Genomic DNA, 25,103 nt, shown 5'->3' with positions numbered 1-25,103 from the left:
CACTATTTAGAGGATTAACCTGTGCTTGATCTGACAACCTTGTTGCTCGATCGGGTGCTGTGTCTATTCACCCTTTCTCTCACTGCCATAAATTGCCACATGGAGAGGCATTTAAATTAGTATTGAAATCTAATGCATAAATTAAAAGAAGACACAAAATATGCGTTAAGGAAAATCTTAATTTTGTGGCTTGAATCAATCTATTGACGAGTTAGTGTTAATCTCATCAACAAAATTACAAAAATGTTTGTAGACAAAGTTTTTTTTTCTCATTTCATCAACGAGAAGAAGTGACAAAAAAAGATGTATTGCGATAATAATCAAACAGTTTAAATAAAAAATACAGTTGACACAAATACAGTAAGATAAGGAAAAAATTATACTGTAAGATATTAACAATGCAGAAACTGTTTGTTTATTTATTTTAAATTTTTTAAAGAATATAGAAAGAACTGATTCAGATAATAAAGTCATAGTATGTAGGGAATTTCACAGCTTGAGCTGCATGAGCTGGAAGAGCCAGCATGATCACACAAGTCAGCATGTTGTTTCCGAGAGTAGCCTGTAGATCGGCAACACCATGCCGACTCTCTGACATGCGGCATCTCTTATCAGACATTTTTGCAAAGGCTCAGCATGTTTACCATCTCCTGTGGCATGACAGGAAGCAAGTAGCGTGGGAGACCCGGATTCGGATCCCGCATTGTAACCAGGAAGTAATCATGTTTGCAGAATCAGTTACGAGCAAGATTCTGAGGTTGCATTTTCCCCTCTAACATTAAATGTTTATTCCACTGATGGTTAGATTTAGGTATGTGGTTTGGGATGGGGGGGTTCGGTTTATAAAATGCACATTTCTCTTCACTGTATTACAGCCTGCTTCACAACTTGCTTTTGCCGCCCCCCAGTGGACATTTCATCTGGAAAATGGAGCTTGCACATGCATATATGCCCAACAACACTTACCACTTTTACCATTGTGGGGCAGTGTTTCTAATTATTGGTCAGCACAGACCAATTTCCACTTAAAAAAAGTCAACCTACTGTTTCCGATTTCACTATGAGATAAGTTCAAGAGCTGAACACCTTTACAATGAACATTATTAATGGGTTAATTACCAAACAAGTCAGCAAATATGTGATATTAATCAACAAAATCCACAACATACACATAATAATCCAACTTACATCTCCACAGAATATAAAGCTGATAAACAGGTAAACTTGAACTAGGTTAGGCGAAACTAATGTTTAAACATTCCAAGTAACTTATAGAAGTACCTAATACTTCCATAAATGTATAATATATGAGCTTAGGTTATCAGGACATTTTTCTCATGTTGTTTTAATCTTACATTAAACATGTTGTTCTTTAATTGATACAGGTTTGTATAATTGTAAGTATTTTATACATGTTTCAAAATATTTGAATATTTGGATATAGTTTGGTCTGTTAAAATGTTTCTGTCATTTTACAATGACAATGCGAAAATGAGATGAGCAAATTTTGATTAAATTAAAAGGACATCTCATCAAAAGACAAAAACTATGAAAATTAACACTGATGCTGGTGTACTCCTAAAGGCTGAAAACATTTAACAGATATATGTATTCAAATTTTGCAGTATTTCTCTTCCAGGAATACTGACCAGAAATATTAGCCCAGGTGTAAATAGCACAAGCTACTAACTTGGATATTCTATAAATTTTTGCCCCTGTTCCAACTATGTTTGAGTATGTTGCAGGCATCAAATTCAAAATGTTTACAAAATACAATTAAGTTTGTCAGTGAAAACAAACTTAGGAAATATGTCAACACAGGACAGAATACTGCATTCATAAAGCAATTTCATGAGGTCTTTGAAAAACTTTAGATTTTTATCATCCATAAAATGTTAATTGAGTAATTGTGAATTGTACAGTATATACCAAATGCCTTAATGTTTATGATAAACATAAATTGCCATGAATTAACATCAAAGCACTGTATATTATGGCTGGTGTGGAGATTTTTACATCCTGGTCTGTTAAACAAACAGCATATACTTGCACAACTGCACATGCACATTATACACACTCATCTCACACTATGGTTGCTCTATATCTGCAGACACCTGCAGTATCGACCAGTTACTCGGCTCTGTGTATTCATGTAAAATTCTTCCTTTGTTATAATCACAGCTTTTGAAGCTAATAATATGAGCATCCTCCAACACCCCACCCCCCACTGGAGAATAGAGATCTGATTAATAGCTGATAAATCAGTGGTCATGTGAATATGTGAGTGAATATCTATATGTATGCGGGACCCAATAAAAAACAGAATCAGCATCAGAGCTGCCAGCATTCCCTTCCCCCCACCCTCCTCATTTCCCATCCAGCCCAGCAGGGGGAAACAGCACTGTGTGTGTGTGGGTGGGTGGGTTTGGGTGGTTTACAAAGAGTAATCTCTATTCTTTAGATTGCAAACTGGTAATTACAAGGGTATTATGCTATAAATGTGGTTTATGAGGACATATCTAGTGTCCCCATAATCCAAATCACTTAAAAAACATACCAAACAACGTTTAAAAATTTTTTAAATGCAGAACGTTTTTTGTGGGGGTTAGGGGATAGAATCTATAGTTCACACAGTATAAAAATAATTATGTCTATGGAGAGTCCTCATAAGGATAGCCACACCACCATGTGTGTGTGTGTGTGTGTGAGATAGGGGCATAGAGAGGCTATGTTTGAAATGGAATATTAGCTTACTAATTACTTAATACTGTGCAATGTACACTGCATACTGCCACTATAAAAACAGTAAGTGTTATAGTGGCCATTATTTCCAAGAGTAATATGCTACACAGTTATCAAACATGATCTCATTTTGTTTATTACATGACCTCATTATGCAGCATGTTAGAGTGGAGTCCTGTCATCAGCTCAGACATAAAAGATTCCTCTTTTTAATCCAACTTTGTGTAAAAATATCTTAACGGTTGGCAGTCCAATCAAATGTCATTAAAGTGATGTTAAAAACCATGACTGATGTTCATCCATCACACTGGAAAGGAAAAGTCAAGTTAAGTGCATTGCATTGTAGGATGCATTAAGGTCTTTTGTATAATGCTCATTTTTGCAAATGCAGTGGGTTTATTCATTCATACTATAAATGTTAGCAATAGTAAGAGTAGTATGCTATCAAACATACAGCAGCCAGACTGAGAGAGCGAACGAGCGAGTGAGAGTGAGAGAGAGAGTAAGAGAGAAGAAGAGATGGAGAACAGACCATGAAAATGCAGTGAAGTGCCAACCTCTTACACTAAACCATTCATCATGTCTACATCCTGCTCAGATTGTATCTGCCCAGAACTGAGTCTAAAGCAATTCAAAACGCTCAGCCTGCAGTGCATACAAAGACCATCAGGACAAAATCCACACCTCTGGGGACCGTGTTTTCAAGAGCTTGTAAACAAAGATATTATGCAAGCAATAAGAAACATACAATTATGTCTTGATTGTATTTTCATTACATATGTAAAATTGTTTGATGCATCACCCTTCCTCACCCAAATGTACCTTTATAAAACGGATAGTTTAGACTCTTATTTTATCAATACATTTTTGAGGCATCGATATAATAAAATTTGCCTACATTGAAATGAAAAGCCTATTTGTGTGCTTTCCAATTCAATCAGTTTGTCTTCTTTTAAAAAAGTCTGACATAATAGCACTGGGAGACCAAAAAAGGGTGATATACTGTCGCGGGTAGGAAAGGCACAGATTTCACACACATCGTATTTTAGAGCTTCTTTACAAACACAGGACTAGCTGATGTGGTGCAGCAGATGGCAGTCCAAAGTTATGAATGTTATTGTACTTCTTCAAGATTGAACAAAGTGACATTGATGAGTTTGCAGGTTAGTGTATGAAACTGGTGTTACTGTGCAAACTGAACAAAAATGGAAAATCTTCAGATTATCATTGCGTGAAAAAGGCATAAATCCAAGACTAACGATTATTATTAGTACTATAGTAGTAAATCTTGCTATTTATTCAACACTTCTGTCTTGTATCATATTACCGTTGCCACGATTTCAGTAAACCAATAATTTGCTCCAGAACGAGCATTTCAGAGATCTTACTGCAGTTAATGCTGCCTTCGAATGCTGTCGGAATTATCCTACTTCCCACTTTTGAAGTGGTAATTATGAGTACGTCAAATTCAAGTCAGAAAGAACTGGAAACAAGGATGACGCCATGCTCATTTATGCATATTTCTTGAGGAATTTTATTTTGACACCATGATAAGTATTACTTAGCATGCTGATAATAATGGTATTTTGCCCAAATACATTCTATTTTCTTGGTTTAAAAAATTTACATCATGCATCAAATGGTTGCTGATATACGTAAATACATATGACCGAAACAGAAAACGATAAAAATTAATTATTTAGAAAAATATTTAAAACCTGTCATTCACTACAGAAACTGTCATCTCCTCCACCATGTTGAAAGTTTATGACTCCTCTCGACGTGGAAAATGATGGGAATCAAAATTCTCATATCTCAGAGTTTCCCATTCATAATTACGACTTGAAGGGTTGTTCATTTGTAACTTCTGAGTGGGAAAGTCGTATTTACAATAATTCCGATAGCATGTGAAGGTAGCATACGTTTTTAGGCACAACCCAACGTTGACATATTTTACCTGTGGTAAACTCACTGTAACTCATCTTGTGGCCTATTACTTTATTATGTAAGTGTGTGTTAACCTTAATTTAACCTATTTTCTATTTTCCTTGATTTACTGAAGAGGCACCAGGCAAAGGAAATCCAAGTATTTTAATCTGATCCTGATATAATTTCAAACATCTATTTACCATATGGAAACTTTGCAAATAAGTGGCCATATGGGATTTGAAAATACAACATTAATCTGGCAGATGTGAGAAGCCCAATCAAACAAACTCCAATATATCTACAGTGCAAGGAATTTCAGTGAAATGACAGAGATAAGTGCATCTCATATGCACACAAGACACCAAAGATCTCCAGATTATTTATAGGATATTTTGCAATAATCCAGCGCTATTTACGGGCTCATATTCGAGAATGACATTGTGCTAGTCTCTCACAGGAAGTAGGTTCATTTCAGAAGTGTGTCAAACCTTAAGCCACAGCTCATCCTTGGGGGCTCCTGGGAGTGTTTCAATCTAGCACAGCAGACCAAGAGGAAAGAATGGAAATGATAGGGGAGAGACACAAGCAAGAAGGAAAGAGATAGAGAGAAAGAGGAGTCCTGTTTCTGGCCAACAAAACTGCTCATTTATGTACTGAGAGTTTAAGAACTGGCCCACTCTTAAGAGAATACATTTTATGCAATTCTCCATAATTTTTATTAACCCTCTGGGGTCGACGGACGCACCGGCAAAGTCCTGCTGGATTTTTTGTCATTACAGTGGAAACAACATAAAATTCTCCATAATTTTGGGGCATTCAGATAAGTGTAAGGCATCATTAGAGACTATAAAGGGTCTTCTTTTCTTTGTGTACACTCACAATAACAACAAAACCTTGTGCTTTTTGAAATATGACTCCTAATAAGCAAGTTTTAGTTACATATAAATGTTGTTTCAGCTAAAGCAGGTATTTCAATTGTATGCTGTATGATATAAATATGATATGTAATATGATATAAAAATAACATGAATGTTTAGATTATATTTTAACTAGTGTTTATGCTGCCTCATTATCATCAACGAAGCTTGTGCTTGCAAATATGTGTTCAGGTTAAATTAGTAAAATGCACTTTAAATATGCCCATATTACAAAATCAGCATATTATAATGATTTCTGAAGGATCATGTGACACTGAAGACTGCAGTAATGATGCTGAAAATTCAGCTTTAATCACAAATTGCATTTTACAATATATTCAAATAAAAAACTGTTCTTTTAAATTGTAAAAAGAGTTCACAATATCTGTGTTTTTACTGTATTTTGGATCAAATAAATGCAGCTTTGGTGAGCAGAAGAGACTTCTTTTAAACAGTAGTGTAGGTCTAAAATTAAGTAAAGTCTTTATGTAAAGAAAATGTATAGTCCAATTACTTCTTTTAACTTAAAACTTGATTTTGATCATTTAAGTCTCCTCACATTCATTCTCTATCCCTCATTGATAGGCCCAGGGGAGGGTCTTTGTCTTCTCAGGTGTAAATATTCATGATCATTCACGCCTCCTCGCATATGACATTTCAACACTAAAAGTGTCTTCTAAAAGTTAAATTACTATATTGTTTTGTATGAATGAGTGATCAGGATGGTTTTCACATCATTTTGTAGCAAAAACTCTAGGCTACAAGATCCAGTTCTCAAAAGGCTTGTGGACAAATGTTTAGTATGTGTTATATGGCCTAATTTCAATGACTTACATTTTTAGTTTTTTCAAAAACCATGCATAAACGTTATTTTCTCAAAAATACAAACCTGTACATACATGTTGCTCACATATTATTGTAGCCCAGTTTGTGCTGAATACAATGTAATCAGAATTTAGCTATTAATATGTTTTTAAGCAACTGAAAAAAGCACAAATGTCAAGGCATGTCAAAACTTCTCCAGGGCCCAAAACACCCTCTGACCCCAGATGGTTAACATGCTTTCTGGAAACAAAATCCAGAATGGATCATCATTCCTAGTCACCTGACTCCATGAGACAACCAATAAACACAGCAGTTAGATTGATGTGTGACATACACTGCAAAAAATGATTGAACTTTAGACAGAAAAAATCTGCCAATGGGGTAAGTACAATAATCTTAATTTAAAAAGAAAACAAGTTTATTTTGCTTACCCCATTGGCAGATTTGTTTTTCTTGTTTTGAGTCTAAAGTTCACTAAATTTAGTCAGATTTATCTTAAAACAAGACTTAATATCTTATTCCATTTTGCTTGACAAGTAAATAAATCATGTTTTAAGAAAGTTTAGATAATTTGACAGGAAATAAGCCAAAAATACTTGTCTAGAAAATAATTTTTTGCAGTGTATACAGTATATCTTTTGTAAGATTAGCATAAAAAATGTTTTTTATAAAAATGTTCTAATCTAATTAACAAATGGAAATGTGTAACAGTGGGAGTGGATGTGTTTCTGTGCATTTTATTGTCTTACCTCTGTCAGTATCATACAGAAAGACAAAACGCTTCCAGTCATAGTGGTCTAGGAGGCTGAGAAGGGCCCCTCGTATGGATGGCCGCAGCTGTAAGACGAACTGGCTCTCGCCCTCGGTGGGGAAACTGGGCGTGATGAGGGAAATGTGCAGCGCACCACAGAAGGATGTTAGCGTGTGAACCGAACGCTTGTCATACAGGCCGAAAATGGCAAACACGCCCCGCGAGTACTGGGAACAGACTGCAAGGCACAACAACAGAGAGGGAAAGAGCAAGAGTTAGATACTTAAAACTTTAATTACACAAAACCTGAGGGAGAACAGAACATTTACTTGTTAGTATTCTGCTATGGGGCTCTTTTGTAGATGCTTGAAACACTAGTGAAATGGCCTTGGAGACCCATCCACCAAGTGAACAAGTAAATTTATTCACTACATTTTACAGGCTACACCATTTTTGAAGATTTCACAAGAATTGCACAGCATTTTATTAATCAGTACTTTTCTCTTGTTTTCCAGTAGAAATATCTAAACATCCTTAAATAAAATGAATTTACTTGTGAAACAAAATTCCATTAGCAATCGTGACTTGTTTTAAGAGAAATATATGAGTTTATTTTTCTTATCCCATTGGTAAATAGTTTTTTCTTGTTTTTAGCATAAATCATAAAGCATTTAATCTCTAATAAGTCTAAATAAGTCTTACTATTTTACACAATTTTGCTTCTCAAGTAAATTGATCTTGTGTTAAAGATTTTCAATATTTTTAAAGCAATAGTTCATCCAAACATGAAAAATCTCATTATTCACTTACCTTGATGCCATCCCAGATGTGTTTGACTGTCTTTCTTCAACAGAACATTTTTAAACGATTTTTAAAAGAAGAAGCTCAGGCAGGTCCTTATAATGGAAGTAAATGGGTGGCAGCACTTTGATGGTCCAAAAGTCACATTTAGGTAGCATAAAAGTAATTCATGCTACTCCAGTTGATAATAGAATGTCTTCTGAAGCAAATTGATAGGTTTATATAAGAAACAAGTCGATAATTAAAAATTTTCAACTTTAAATCTGCACTTCCATCCAGGACTATGATACTATTTGAAATGGCCAAACTCTTGCATCAGCTGCAGGCAGGCAGGGGCGAACTTAACACTAGGAATAGGTAGGCAAACACCTAGTGCCCCCAGAAGCTAAGGACCCCTTAAAAATATAAATAATATGCTTTTTTATGATCATTAATGCTAAATAATGTGTGCTGAAATTTTAAATATCACTGTTACAATGCCGATATGATTGATATCGCTGTTATTTTCAGCAAGATCAATGCAAGCAACCCCCTCCCCCCTCAGATCATGCTGTAATGGAATATTCCAAGGATTTATGCATATACACAAGTTCATAAAAAGGTGAAGGTGAGCCAAACTGCTTGGACAATTTTGTGTGATTTCAACTTATATTCTGTTGCAAGTTACAAGCTAAGCTAAATTGTTGCTAGTTCAGTTTAAATTGAATCTTTTATCAATTAACATCATACTAAATCCAGTAAACATAAAAAACCTAAATCAATATTTGGTGTAATCACCTTTGCCTTCAAACCAGCACCAATTCTCCTACTTACACCTGGACACAGTTTTTACTTGGTTGTATGGATATTTCAGTCTTCTTGGAGAATTTTCCACAATTCTTCTGTCTATGTAAACTGTCTCAGTTGCTCCTGTCTCTTTATGTATTCCCAGACTTATTCAATGTACAGTGGGGGGCTTTGTGGGGGACATGCCATCTGTTGCAGGGCTCCCTGTTCTTCTATTCTACTGTATTCTATTCTTTTTTTTAAAAAAGGAACATTTGAGAGTCTAAAATTTCTATTTCTTATTGACACACTGAAGCCGAAGATATAAATAACCATCTTAAGACAAATGCTTTTGTGAAACATTTTATGTGCCTAAGACTTTTGCACAGTACTAATATATATATATATATATATATATATATATATATATATATATATATATATATATAATATTTCTCATACAGCAGCTTCCATTCCTGTACTTTGCCTAGGGCCCCCAAATCACTAAATCCGTCCCTGCTAGCAGGAAGTGCTTTTTGAAAGTTTTTTTTACAGAAAAATATTGATTTGCTTCAAAATACATTAATTAATCGACTGGAGTTGTGTGGATTACTTTTAAGATGCCTAAATATGACTTTTGGACAGTCAAAGTAATACGCATTATAAGGACCTGAGAGAGCTCTATCTTTTTCTAAAAATGTTCATTTGTGTTCTGCTGAAGACAGACAGTCCTACACATCTGGGATAGCATCAGGGTAAGTGAATAATGAGAGAAATTTCATTTTTGGGTGAATTTTTCCTTTATGTGGAAAACAAGGCAAAAATACTAATTTTAAAGGAAATATTATTTTGATTAGTGTGACTATTTACAGTATCTAATACCACAACACAAAAAAACACATTCATCATTTAACTTTGGAAATGAACTACAGGGTGGGTCCTTTTTAAATGGGCTTTGCACCAAAATCACAGGGGGAAAAAACTGGAAAATGGAAAATTGGATCAGACATACTTGCTGGGTGGACTTGCTCATTACTGAGTCAGAGCTGCAGCTGTATAGTAAGTGCCAGCAGTTTCTAATATATACTTGATATGCTGTATGATAATAAGTTCCATGCTGCCTTCTGTTTTTGCAATTCTGAGAAACTTCAGTGGCTGCTGAAGCAATGTCTGATCTACAGCTGTAGTCTGAAGTGAAAGTTAAACAGAGCCTTCTTTGAAATCTCTCTCATGTCTGACAGTCTCACAGTAATAGCCATTTTTCTCTTTTTTTTTTCTTGCAGTAAGACTGACTCCTCAGCTTTGAAAAGTCTGGAGCTTAACTGCTTTACAGTAATGGAAAAAACACCTTGCTCTGATGATTTTCAAGTTCCTTTTTCTGTTCCGAACAGACAATGGCATGTTAAAACTAACACACAAACAATGCATTGTACATTGACTGCAGTGGAGGGATATTTGCCATCGTACACAAGCACATTCATTTAATCAATGGTATTATAATTATATATTGCTGAATGCAGGGTATCTAAAGTGCTATTTGTCATGGTTAGTTATTTTTGTTTGATTTTGACTGGCACCAGCAAGTGTCTGATAGTAATTGTGGATTATTAAGGGGATCTTATTGTGCTATAAGTATAGGCTCTTTGATCATGGATGTGCTAAAAGCACTATCTCCATGGCTGCAGAGATTACATCTGGCTTGGATTGGGGGAAGGGAACTAAGAGACACCTGGATGTGATGGTGGATGGTCATAATTCTCACAGAGGGAAAGAGGCCAATCTCTGTGCCTCCATGTACATGCACACACACACATACTAAGATCCACTGAGCCAACCAAAAACATCCAATGCTCTAGGACCAGCAATGTGAAAAAACTCAAATATACACAATCATATACACACAATCACCTCACTTCCCAGATAACAATTCTTGGTTTAAAGATAGTATAAAAATAACCATTCAATAGCCCAAGATCTGCATGGGTTGGTTCACAAAAACTTCCCTTCGATGTTCTTGGAACATCAGTTTGTTTTTAGACAAAAAATAAATAAATTCAAACCAACTCAAATACAAACCATTCCAAAAACTTATATATGAGTTGGCAATTATTAAATCTCCCTACAACATTAAGAGGAATGTTAATGTTTTATTATATAAAAGCTAAAAGAACATTACTATAACATTACAAATTTGTTTCCAAAAGAAATACCCAAAAACCATACAGTACTATTATACAAAAATAACATAACAATATAGCTGCAGTCAGTAATTACAGGGGCCAAGCCAAAAGGGTAGCATCCCACACTAAGCATAATCCATAGAAAGCACAGAGTGGAAATTAAGTGAATTGCAATTCCACAATTGTTAGAACAGTACCCTTTATATGTCCAGTACAGCACACCTACGACTGTGGCACACGGCAATAAGCTTGACAGGTGCTTAATCGGCGAAAATTAGTACACGAAATTGCTTAGATACTGCTGTTTTTCATGCAGGTTTTGAATGAAAAAAATACAAACACAATTTGTAATTTCTCTTCATCTTTCTCACAAGACTTGGGATAAGGAAGCAATGGTACATAAAAAGTTGTTTAAATTGACAAAGTATTTTTACCACTTTATAGCGCTGTCTCCAAACTGCTCAGGTAACCTCAGGACATGATGTTGAAGACGCATACCAATTTTCTGAAAAAGTGTTCAAAAGATACATCATTTTATTTTTTATATTAAAAATGGCAGAGAGGCATTGTGGTCGATGTCAGAATAATTGGTATCGGCGAAATCCTCATAAACCAAGGTATCCATAGACACCTTATGATTTTAAGCAAAACCGATAAAAAATGTCAACAAAAATATAACTTTTTGATCCTTAGGTGGTGCAGTCTTAAACTTGACATGTACTATCAGATCATGGTCCTAGTGAAGCATACCAAGTTTCGTTTTGATAGGACATGCCGAGATACAACCTTACTTCCTGTTTGGCATCCTCACTGCTGAATTTGTTGACGTGCTGTAAGGAAACGGTTTGGTCTATCAAAAAGCTTTTGATAAATTTTGGCCAGCACAGTCTCAGGATGATCTGACAGAAATTTGCGGAATATACGATAAAGGCCCCAAAGTACGAGTTTGCCCCAAAGTTGCAGAACATTTACAGTACAGACTATCCTGCAAACTAGTATATTAACAAAAAAGTATACAATATTCTGTATACAGCTCACTGCAAAATTATCAGTGTCTCTGGATTTCCTATTTATAGGTATGTGTTTGAGTAAAATGAACATTTTAGATTTATTCTATAAAGTACTAATAATCCATCCATCCATCCATCGTCAACCGCTTATCCTGTGTACAGGGTCGCGGGGGGCTGGAGCCTATCCCAGCTAACATTGGGCGAAAGGCGGGGGACACCCTGGACAGGTCGCCAGTAGTACTGATAATATTTCTCCCAAATTCAAAATAAAAATATTGTCATTTTGAGCATTTATTTGCAGAAAATGACAACTGGTCAAAATATAAAAAAGATACAGTGTTTTCAGACCACAAATAAATCAAAGAAAATAAGTTCATGTTCATTTTTAAACAATACAATACTAATGTTTTAACTTAGAAAGATTTCAGAAATCATTATCTGATGGAATAACTCTGATTTTCATTTACAGTTTTCATGCATCTTGGCATGCTCTCTATTAGTCTTTCACATTAACGTTGGGTGACTTTATGCCACTTCAAGTGCAAAAATTCAAACAGCTTAACTTTGTTTGGGGAGCATTGTCAGAGCAAAAGGAGGCAAGATTTCTTCCAGAATAACCTTGTATGTGGCTTGATTCATGCATTCTTCATAAAGATGAATCTGCCCGATTCCAGCCTTGCTGAAGCATCCCCAGATCATCACAGATCCTCCACCAAATTTCACAGTGGGTGCGAGACACAGTGGCTTGAAGGCCTCTCCAGGTCTCCGTCTAACCATTAGTTGACCAGGTGGAGAATCGGTGATGATCTGGGGGGTGCTTCAGCAAGGCTGGAATCAGGCAGATTCATCTTTTTGAAGGATGCATGAATCAAGGCACATACAAGATTATCCTGGATTAATACCTATTTCTGCTCAGACAATGTTCCCCAACTGTGAACATTGTTTTTTTTAAAGCAGGACAATGCTCCATGCCATACAGCCAGGTCAATCAAGGTGTGAATTGAGGACCACCAGAACAAGACCCTGTCATGGCCAGCCCAATCTCCAGACCTGAATCCCATTTAAAACCTCTGGAATGTGATCAAGAGGAAGATGAATGGCCACAAGCAATCAAACAAAGATGAGCTGCTTGAATTTTTGTGCCAAGAGTGGTTTAAAGTCACCCAACAGTAATGTGAAAGACTGGTAGAGAGCATACCAAAATGCATGAAAGCTGTGATTGAAAATCAGGGTTCCCCTTGCATGAATTTTGTGCCAAGAGTGGTATAAATACACCCAACAGTAATGTGAAAGACTGGTAGAGAGCATGCCAAGACATATGAAAGCTGTGATTCAAAATCAGGGTTCCCCTTCTGTCACTCACTTGACATTGTGTCGATGTAGTGACACTAGGGGTAGCTCTTGCAAGCCCCAAAACACCTTCAAATCTTTGAGAAAAGGGAAATGAAAATTGGTGAGTGGAATTTGCATACCAATGCCCCGGAAATACGGGTATAAAAGGGAGCTGAAATGCAGGATTGATTCAGATTTTTTTCTTTGGAGCCAAGCGGTTGTGTATCAGTGAGCTGAATATACAGCGCATTCCAGTGGCTTTCTCTCCATCTGCATGCTTAGTGCAGAACAACGCCCCTGGGTGCTTCGACAGGGCTAAAAATGTGTATTTCTCCTCTAAAGAGTACATTTCCTCTATTGATCAAACACACTGACTTGAACATCTTTTTAAAGATGCCTTTCCATCTCTGTGTAGTTTCTGGGTGTGGTCATTACCTCTCCGCCTGTGATGGCCACGATCGCTGCCATACATGTCTGGGCAATCACGTTGAGGAAGCTTTCATGGATGGTTCATGTTCTCAATGCGAGAACATGACCATGGCAACATGCGTTCGCAGCTTTCCTTCTTCTTGGAGAAAGCCACTTCAGCTGTCCCCTCCGCTGGTCCTTCTACCTACGGGTATGAGACCACCCCGGTTAACGCTGAAGGCAATTCGGGGGCTTCTATGGGTTCGGTTCCGCCGGGTAATCCCCCAAGGAAGGCTCATTCCCCGGTACACTCATTTGCTCCATCCAGTTCTGGGATGAGACAGGCAGTTCGCATCAGTGCCAGCCTAATATCTCTTTCAGAGCTTGCGGGTTGGATGAGATGGTGATAGCTGCATCGGAGAATGCCTTGGTGATGCCAGACACAGAGGACTCGACCGGGCTGGCGCTATCGGGTTGCCCCAGGCCGGCACGAGTTTCAGGTTGGACTGGAACCCTCCACCCGCCACTGACCACTCATGGCTTGAAAACTTATTCTTGGGAGCACTGCACTGCTCACGGCTATGCCCCCCCCCAGTCCCCTTTTTCCCGGAGGTGCATGATGATCTGATGTGGTCACCTTTCACTGCCTGAACCCGATCCTTCAGCTCGTCTGCTCTCACTACCCTCGACGGCAGACCGGCCGAGGGTTATGCCATGATACCCTAGGTGGATAGGCCCGCTGAGCACCGCCACCTGACGGAATTGCGCGGCACTCCCTTCCTGGACCTTTCGGACTACGTTGTCTCTGGTGGCCAAAGCCTTTATTGCTGCCAGTCAGGCCACCTCTGCCCTGCATGCCATCGTCCTCCTACAGGTCCATCAGGCCAAGGTACTAAAAGAGATGCACAAGGGTAGTTATGATCCCGACATTGCTACAACAATACTCATGACCGCCCTCTCCCTCCGCACAACAAAGGTCAATCGGGCAGAGAATGTCCACTCTCGGGGTCCAAGAGTGCCACCTGTGGCTGAACTTGGCCGGGATGATGGATGCGGACAAGTCGGCCTTTTCAGCGACATCGTCAAGGAGTTCGCTCCCAACAGTCTTCACCGGTGAAGCAACAGACAGAGGCCATACAGAACATCTTGCCAAGGCGCGGCTCAAGAGTACGCACCCCATTTGTTCACCAAGGCCATTCCCCAGTGGCGACATAAGCCCAAGCCACTCCACCCCAGTCCGAACCGAGCTCTCGGCCACAGCGTAGAGCCCCCCGCAGGAGGTCGACGCCCCTGCCTCTCGACCCGCCGCTCAGACTACCCAAAATGGCTCCTAAGTACCCCTGAGACGGGCGACCCTAGGAAGGAGATGGTGAGCAGACCACTCCGTCCCCCGGTGGAGGTCCTGCACCACACAAACCCAAAGGACCAGCCGGTGGTGACGAGTTTCAACGCCACTTTGTATAGTTCTTTTAGAGAAATAAACTCTTTTAATAATATACTTTTCAACAGGGCTGTCGAAGCACTGCTTCTTCGACACAACCTCTCATTCCCTCCACCAGGGAACGGAGGTTACAATAGTAACCTAGACGTTTTGTAATGCGGGGCAGCTAGCCAGGTGTACCGCTTGCATATAGTGTCTTTCCCCTCCAGGAGGTGAAGCTGTTTGCTCTTCTCTCCCATGCGAGTTCACAAACCGTGAACACTCGATGTCCTTCCTCCCTAGCCTTCTGGCTTGCAAATTCAGCGGAGGAATTCGTAGTCGGGTCCAGTACGTGTGCTAATGTGCCCTGTACTGAGGTAAGTGCTCCACAGGTGTCGGTTACCCCGGTAACCTCCTGTGATGTATCTTCCGCGTCACGGTCTCCCCTCGGTAGACCCGCATCTGCCTTGGGCAGGGCCCTCTCTGCCCCGGTCAGTGTGTTTATAGAGTTCCTCCCCTTCGAAGGGCAGGATCTATCGTCAAGCCCCTTTCATGTGTGGCCACAGCTGGGGCTGCATAATAGATACGTCTCTCCCTCCCAAGGAATGTGGGAAACTACACTACATTTTTGGGGGCGTTAGGGGAGGCTACATGCAGCCCGAGTGCATCTGTTCTTATGCTCGCAGTAGCCTGATTACACCTGCATCGGCAGTTAATGTAACACAGTTCAGCTGTTGTGACATTTCATATAGGGTCCCATAGTGTTGTTGGGATCAGCTAGACTATAAGGTTTATGAGAAGTGCCCGATAAGACTGCCACATATATGGCAAGTGCTACAGGAAGCGTGGGGTGAAATGTCACCTGAGTATCTGGATAAAGTGACAGCTGGAATGCCAAGGATCTGCAAAGCTGTCATTGCAGCACATGGAGAAATTTTTGATGAGAACTCTTTGAAGTTGTTTAAAAAGTTCTGATATTCTTTTTTTTCAAATTGCAAGCAATTTTTCATGATATTAATGTCCTAACTATACATTATGATCAGTTGAATGCCACTTTGGTGAATTAAAGTACCAATTTCTTTCCATAAGAGCAAAATCTGTACATTATTCCAAACATTTGGCCACCAGTGTGTGTGTGTGTGTATATATATATATATATATATATATATATATATATATATATATATATACAGTATATCTCAGAGTTTCCGCTAAGACATTTTGTTGTTTATTTTGCGCTGTAATGTGATGGACTATACATAATAATATTATATAATAATGACACAAAATGAATGGTTATGTAATTTGTTTTAAAAAGAAACGAAAATTTCTGTCATGGAATTAGCGTCTAATTAAAAAAAACGGCCATCATGGAATTGGAGTCTAATTAAATACAATACATTCAACAAGGAACAAAAGTGCATGGGCAAAGCAAAAAAATAAATAAACTGAATTTTTTTTATTTGAAAGAAATATTAAAATAACATAAATCATTTGGTTATGTCATTAGGTTAGGCTGTGCGAAATGAATAATATGTTTCTTCTCCGACACACGCATCTGTGATTCATGTGAGTGTCGCGTGCGCTTTCTTTGGAGCACACAAGTGCGGGTGAGTCCAGCAGTCTTCCCGGAATTTACAAGAATTTTCTTTTACAATTTACTAGAACAAAAAGTCATGCAAGTCTGGAGCAACATGAGGGTTGGTAAATAATGAGACAAATTGTATTTTCATGTTTTAAGGCGTGGCAAGCTTCAGTGCTGTTGTCTGCCCTTGACATTTTAGATGTGAGTTTGAAGGTGTTCCATCAGAATGATTTATCGGTATCCTGAGCAAACTCTGTCTCGTCCTCCTGGTCTTCTGTGTGAATGGGAGCCACTTAGGCTGAGAGCATCCTTCAGTGGATGACTGCTCTATCAGTACTAATGGCCTTACCCATCCTCTGGTCACACGAGGAAAACTAACCTTTCAAGGGGCTAAACTGCTGCCAGTCACTAAACAAAAGCTTTAGCTTTACCACTGCAGAACAAATGTTAATGCTCTACAAAAATGAATAATCATTCTTTGAGAGACCAAACTATATTGACAGTTCTTTGTGAGAGACAGGTCAAATCGAAGGTGAATAGAAATAAAATCCTCTGTTACCTAGTTGAATGTGCATGAAACAATAGATTAGATTGTTATTTTGCAGTAGCCGGTGCTAGAGCGGGATCACTCGTGCTACTAATCATTTTTGATCCAGGGGAATCCAAGAAGAGAAAAAACATAGCAACTCTCAAACAATTCAAGAAAATGTAGAGGAGCTTGCTATTAAAACAGGTGGGACATCTGGGCATCAAATGAAGCACACAAAAGAATATTATGAAAGATGTGCTCCGCATTATTTCGTTCATGTATGTTTTTGAAAGATGGTTTTATAATTATTTTATATTTCTTTTCTGCAAGAAGACTTTATTTATTTATTTTTTATACTTACTGTATGTAGCATTTAATTTTTTATGTTCCATTGCTTTGGGAAGATCTTACATTTACAATTATGCATTTGGCAGACGCTTTTATTCAAAGCAACTTACAGTGCACTTATTACAGGGACAGTCCCCCCAGAGCAATCTGGATTTAAGTGCCTTGCTCAAGGACACAATGGTGGTGGCTGTAGGGATAGAACCAGCAACCTTCTGATTACCAGTTATGTGCTTTAACCCACTACGCCACCACCACTCCAAGATCTTGAATTTCTTGAGGAAAGTTTCTAAGAATAATCATAATAATGATCAATAATATATCAGACTGAAATGTGGCATTATGTGAAATTTAGAATTATGGTATTGATTTATTTAGAAGTTGAGGATTTTTTTATGATTTTTTTTTTACTTTGAATACTGTCAATTAAATAAAGTGAAAAATATATAAAAGCATGTATTTAATTCACTGACTGGATTAAAAAATTGGCAATACAATATTGTTATCTAATATAGTATATAAACCAATAAAAATAAATTCCTATACTGTGATATATATATTGTTATCGTGATATAAATTACTCATATCGTAATGTAAGATTTTGGTCATATCGCCCACCCTTATGTCATATTATTTCTCACCTTAGCTAATTTACTTGAATCTGTTTTCATGACTATTTTCCTCAAAATGTCATAGCATAAAAGCTCCTCCAGAAGACACAAAGCCATTTTAATGTGAGACGTGAGATGGGAATAACACAGGCTGTTTTTGCCAGTGTGCGTTATAAAACCCGCTGTAATTTCAGATTAGGATGAAGTTTAAACCTCCGTGATAATCATTGGGATGATGTCACGCTGTGCATTTGTGGCATCAACTAAAGGGGTTGCTGATGCTTTGTGTTAATATTTTTACCGGACATTGTGTCCGACCATGTTTGAATTTGTCAGACATTTTAACGGTCAAAAACTGGTTCACTCGCTTCATTGTGTGTATCACTCCGCTTGTGTTCGTGGCATTCGTAACTAAAGTATAAGAGCAGTGCAGATGGGTTAAGAGCCATCTGTGTTTTTACATTTAATTTTGTGAATTACATATGTGGAGCGGAGGGGGGCGGGGCCGGTCGGAATATCACGTGCCCGGTCCCCAATCGGCCTGATGAGGCGCGCGAGGGATAAAGGTGGCCGGTGACGATGGTTCGAGAGAGAGAGAATTACGGACATGTCCGCATGTGTTGTGTTTTAAGTTTCTTATTAAATTATTATTTATGTTGACAAGCCGGTTCTCGCCTCCTCCTTGCCCATCCTTTAACTGTTTATAATTGGTGACGAAACCCGGGAGGGAGGAGGGATGCCCGTCGCAAAGTCTTCGACACTGCCCTCCATCTGCTGGGTGACGGAGTAGCCCGACCGCCTGGAGCGAGGGAGCCGCTGCCGGGGGCGGAGGAGTGTCCTGCCATCCCCAGAGACGCGGAGGGGTCGAGGGAAGACCGCCGTCCGCGAGGGGAGGAGGGAAGAAACTCTCCGACCGCCCGGAGCGGTAGAGCCGCTGCCAGGGGCGGAGGAGTGTCCCCATTTGTCGCCAGAAAAGCGGAGGCGCGTTCTACCCGCTGGGGGTCGACGGTTTCACTCCGGTTCGCCCGGGGGTGGGGCGGCTGTCGTCCGCCTGAGTGTGGAGGAGTGTTCGAGGACCATGCGACGGTACATCAGAGAACCGGTGAGTGAGCTTTTTCTCTCTCTCCTCTCTCTCTCCCTGTCGCACCGTGTTGGCCTTTTCCCTCGCCTATTTTGTTTTGTTGTTGTTGTCATCTTCCCCTCCTGTCTCCTCCCAGGGCGAGGAAGGCGGGGATGACCACGCGGGACGCAAGATACACCCCGCCCCAGGGATGGGGGGGGTGTAGGTCATGCCGGTGGCACCCCGGCCTGAGATAACGCTGGGAGGAGTGTGGAGTGGAGGGGGGCGGCGCCGGTCGGAATATCGTGCGCCCGGTCCCCAATCGGCCTGGTGAGGCGCGCGAGGGATAAAGGCGGCCGGTGACGATGGTTCGAGAGAGAGAGAATTACGGACATGTCCGCATGTGTGTTTGTTTATGTTGTGTTTTAAGTTTCTTATTAAATTATTATTTATGTTGACAAGCCGGTTCTCGCCTCCTCCTTGCCCATCCTTTAACTGTTTTACAACATATTTTTGCCAGCAGGCGGAGGAAAATGATTTTTTTTGGTGTAATATGAGCCAGTTGGTGACGTGAAGTGAGTCAGCGTCACTCAGTGTTTACATTCAACAGCACTTCGTGATTGCTCGCATTACTAATACACTACTAAAGTTAGTAAATAGCTTTAAAAGGCTTTAAATGAACAACTTCAGCATTAAGGCTCATTACAGCTGAGAGACACAACAGAATGATTAATTATACAAACTCAAGGCACTTAACTCTTAACAGACTTTACACATTGGAGAGGACAAAATGGTGGACAAGATTGCTGTTTCTATAGTGAAAGACAGTTGCTACTGCGAAATAGAGAGGAATACCCAAGCTCGGACGGCTATTTTTCCACTGAGAAAATAGGATGCATTTCACCAAAATGACATTATCTTCAGAAAGCTGATTAAAAGACTACAGCATCATCAACAGGTGATCGCACACGCTTCATATCTCTCTCGCTTTCTCTCTCTCTCTCGCTCTCTCCTCTCTCTCACACACACACACACACATCCTTGTTTCTCCAATAACTTGTTAGAAACAGCCCAAGCCATGATTTTAGTTCAAAAGGAAAAAATTTTAATTACTAACGTAGGCTTGGACGCATCATTTGGTTTGAATGGCAGATTCTGATCTGTCGCATTAGAAAGTACTTCCATGCACAAATGCGTTTTTTGTTATTGTACTTTTTTAAAATGTACTTGTTCATTGAACGGTTGTATATAAGCAATATCACACTTGCAATTGTGCTATATGTCCCTAAATCAGCACTGCTGTGATCACCTTGTGCCTACCTTGTGCACACACAGTATATATGGAATTTGGAACATGCACCAATAAATTGTTTAAATCAAGATGAGGAACATGCAATTAAATCCATTTACCTTTCATGTTGCCTTTAATAGGCTTTATCTTATCAACTGATTATAATGGATTATCCATCCTATTATAAAGAGACTTGCTACAACGCAGATTTGTGATTGACAGTTACCCGCTGCAACAGTCTATTTTGCTATAGCCCACACAAGCAATGACCCCTAAACTACACCCATCCACATTCCACTCAAATGAGCAAACAGGTCAGTGTAGTTATTCAGCACTACACATAATCAATGCACATCTGTGTCTGTGTGTGGATTGCATTTGTCTCTCTCACAGTTTGACTGTGTGAATCTACATTCTGTGTTTTATATAACATCAGGCACATTTAATCTAACCTGGCCTTTGAGCAACACACCATCTTTGCATTGCTAGCTGTATTTATTATTTTTTTTACTGACCTGCCCAAAAATGCTAATTATGACATGCTAAATTCTGTTTAGGCTTATAGCCATAAGCATGGCATTACCAATAGCTGGCTTGGTGTTTCAGGTTAGCATCTGCGCATCTGCAAAATGAATTTTCCCAAAGGCAAAATAAACAAGCTCTTGCTTTAATTCATATGATCTATACAGGAATTTAGAATGAGGCAATTTACGATGCAATGAAAGCTTGCTGGAAACCACCCCAACCCTGGTCGTATTGCTAGCGCATGTGAGTGAACAGAAATAAGCAAGGGATGTCTGGCTCCTGATTCTGAGTAAACCATAAACTGCAGAAAAACAGATCCCGCTTTCCACTTCACGCATCACCACAGCTGACAGCTTTACTCGCAGTGCGCTTGACTTCATCTCCCACAATGCCTCTGGGACAGAAAAGATGGATTAGGTTTCCCTGTCGGCCCGCTCCCTCTCCACAAGCCCAAAACCTTAAAGATTATGACAAAAACATTTTGAAAAATAAAATAAAAAATAAAAGAGAGGGATGACACTGTTCCACAATGGAGCAACAGAGGGAGGATGGAAGTAAGGTGAGTTAAGGTGAAAGCATTTCTTGATTTCATAAAAATTTAGAGGACATTTAAGCCAAGTGCAAATTACTAGACTAAAGCTCATCATCCTGTGCATATTTAAGCAATGTGCTCCATTTTAAATTGGAACAAAAAGTCATACAAGACTTGAACAACATGAGAGAGTGGATAAATAATGACATAAATTATATTTCTTGTTCTAAAGCATGGCACGCTTCAGTGTTGTTGTCTGCACTTGACTTTTTAGATGTGAGTTTGTAGGTGTTCCATCAGAATGATTTATCGGTATCCTGAGCAAACTCTGTCTCGTCCTCCTGGTCTTCTGTGTGTATGGGGGCCACTTAGGCTGAGAGCATCCTTCAGAGCATGACTGCTCTATCAATATTAATGGCCTTAACCATCCTCTGGTCACACGAGGAAATCTAACCTTTCTAGGGGCTAAACTGCTGCCAGTCACTAAACGAAGGTGAATAGAAATAAAATCCTCTGTTAGATTGCTATGGAGAAAGGGTTCAAAAACAAGGATCTCCTGATGGCCTGAGGCCAGTGTGAGAGAGTTTCAGGCCAGTTGATGGAACTTTCACTTGCCATATAGGCCTGGTCCTGCATTGTCACAACATCTTAGGTTTTTTAGTTTAAAGGTGCTATATGTAATATTTTTACAGTATTAAATCACAAAATGACCATAATATGTCATTAGAGATTTAGGAAACATGCTAAGTTGAAATACTGGCTTCTCAAATACCAATGCTACAGTCAATATATTCTACTTTGAAGTTTCCTGTTTATGTTTTGGCCTGGGTGATCCTGCCCACTGTCCACTCACCAATAGTATTTAGACACCACTGGGTTGCCAGATTTGAACAAGTTTGCAGGTAAATAACACTGCATGCTGCAGCCATGGAAGCCAGCAAACGGACTGGATCAGAGATAACAGATTCCACCTCAACTAAAAAGCATCACCATCCGTCTAAAAACCACCATGACCAGAGGTATAGTAAAACAAGGATAAATATTGGAGATGCCTTTGGAAGATGGAGATATAATGAAATCTTTTAAAACGGATGCTGAGTTTCTCTTATTTTCTCCTTAACAGGTAAACATTGAGCGTCACCTAAAATTAGATGTCTAATTTATCTCGGCTACTAGTAGGGATGTACATTTTTTGTAAATTCAACAGTTGAGTTTTTACATTCATACTCTGTGTTTCATGTGTAGCCTGGTCTCAAGGTAGTGAGACACAGCCGGTGAAGTGATCCTGACTAATGCGGCGGAGCTGATGGGCCAGGGCTGTTTACTACCTCGGCAACAGCCAACGTGACAGAAAAATAAGAGAGAAACCACAAGCTTGACTCAAAATATATTCAATTTACAAATGTGATTACTCTATACATTTAATAAATACTGACGTCCAAATGCTGTAAGTTTACTCATTCCCATCCCTAGCTACTTGCAACAGTTTGTATCTATTTAATCTAATGTAAACCTTACATCTGTTTTAGAAGAGTTTATTGTATTTTGTGACTGAATCAGTGAATGTGGTGTAATGTTGCAAGCGTTAGTTTGCTAGGTAGATATTTTAGGTACAATTTTCTGTGTTCATAGGTTGATTATGGCATATTCTTTTTACTAAGAGGGTCCTCATTCTGGAAACCCGCATGAGCTTTGAATCTGAGGTGGGGTAGACAACTCTCCAATATTTTGTATTTGGACTGCAGTATCCATTTCAAACGCTTGTTGACAATTTGACATATATCACCTTTAATTATGTACAAAAATGTGATCATGATTTTATGGCTTGCAAACTTGTTTGAACATTTTTGTTATCAATTCTGCTGATTTTATTATTTACATTAATGCATTTTGCAGATACTTTAATCCAAAGCAACTTAAAGTGCATTCAAGAAATACATTTGATTAGTCTCTTGGGAAGCGAACAGGGCTACCTGTGCTTTGCCGAACCACTCCCAAATCAGCTTGACAGCCTGGGGGGGGGCTCCACTCTCTGCTGAGCATGCCCAGTCACGACAGTGTGTCCGCTGCCATGTTGAGGTTGCCCAGGATATGAGTGGCACGCAACGAGTCGCTGCTGGCTCCAAAGGAGGAGATGGTGGGCGAGTTGTGACATGTGACGAGAGCGCACGGCACCTTGGTGATTTATGTACGCTATCGTGGTGGTGCTGTCTGAGCAAATCAAGACGTGCTTCCCCCGAAATAGCAGGAGAAACCTCTGCAGGGCAAGGATTTCATCCAGCAACTCTAGGCAGTTGATGTGCCAACCCATCTGAGGCCCCGTCCAGGAGCCGGCAGTTGCGTACCCATTGCACACTATGCCCCAACCCTGTTTGGAGGCGTCTGTGGTGACCTGTGGTGACTTCTGTCTGCAACAGAGGTCTGTTCAGGGGTTGAAAGTTTGGTGGCAGGCTGGGGTGATGAACACACGGTATGTGCTTCATGCTCATCTCTGGACTCGAGTCTGAAGCCAGTGCTGAAGTGGTCTCTTATGCATCAACGCCGGTGGCGCAACCACCACGGAGGATGCCATATGCCCCAGGAGACTCTGGAAATGTTTTAGAGGAACCGCTGTGCCTGGCTTGAAGAAAGTATGGCATTTCCTCACCGACTGCGTGCGCTCGTTGGTGAGGCACCTTGTCATTGAGACTGAGTCTAACTCCATGCAGAGAAAAGAGATGCTCTGAACCGGGGCGAGCTTGCTCTTTTCCCAGTTGACCTGAAGCCCTAGACGGCTGAGGTGCCTAAGCACCTGGTCCCTGTGGGCACACATTGACTCAATAGTGGGCTAGGATGAGCCAGTCATCAAGGTAATTGAGGATGCCCACTACCCTTAGCGAGGCAAGGGCTACCTCTGCGACCTTCGTGAAGACACAAAGTTGTCAATGGTGCTGCCGAAGAGGCTGAGCTGGGAGACTGGGGCATTGAGAAATCGAGCTTTGTCTACTTCCTGCATCTCAACCAGGTTCAACCATATGTGACGTTCCTGGACCACGAGGGTGGCCATCGCATGCCCGAGTGCCCGCGCTGTGACCTTCGTGGCCCGGAGGCAAGGTTGGTTGTCGAGCGCAGTTCCTGCAACACATCGGGGGCAGGAATACCCAAGTGCAGATCTTTGAGTGCCTTGGCCTGGTGAACCGGCAGGAGGGCCATGGCACGCAGGGCAGAGGCGGCCTGTCTGGTGGCGGTCAGTGACAATGTCATCCTACAGGCCTCGGAGGGGAGCACCAGCTGATTCTGCCAGGTGGCGCCGTTTTTGGGGCACTGGTTGATCGCAACCACTCTGTCCACCTGGGGGACCTCTGAGTACCTGAGAGCTGCCCCGCTGTCGAGGGTAGTGAGAGCGGATGAGCGAGGAGGCCGGTTGTGGGCAGTGAAAGGTGCCCTCCACGACCTCGTCAGCTCATCATGCACCTTCGTGAAGAAAGGGACTGGGGGGGCATGGCTGTGAGCAGCGCCCGGACCCGAGGAACCAATCGTCTAGCCATGAGGGCTGCGGGTAGGAT

At 40.2% G+C, this 25,103-nt stretch overlaps 1 protein-coding gene across 6 annotated transcripts in view; it reads right to left on the bottom strand.

Moving 5' to 3' along the window:
* Positions 1-25,103, bottom strand: part of gria4b (glutamate receptor, ionotropic, AMPA 4b) — a 164,186-nt gene that overhangs the window by 72,848 nt on the left and 66,235 nt on the right. For all 6 annotated transcript variants that reach the window (XM_052104069.1, XM_052104072.1, XM_052104071.1 and 3 more), the window contains exon 3: positions 7,163-7,402. In XM_052104069.1, the coding sequence (XP_051960029.1) occupies positions 7,163-7,402 (240 nt within the window). The remainder of the gene's footprint in view (positions 1-7,162; positions 7,403-25,103) is intronic.

Source organism: Xyrauchen texanus, chromosome 34, assembly GCF_025860055.1.
Source record: "Xyrauchen texanus isolate HMW12.3.18 chromosome 34, RBS_HiC_50CHRs, whole genome shotgun sequence".
Taxonomy (NCBI): Eukaryota; Metazoa; Chordata; class Actinopteri; order Cypriniformes; family Catostomidae; genus Xyrauchen; species Xyrauchen texanus.
Note: the sequence above shows the minus strand (reverse complement) of the source record. Positions and strands in the feature narration are given on the sequence as shown.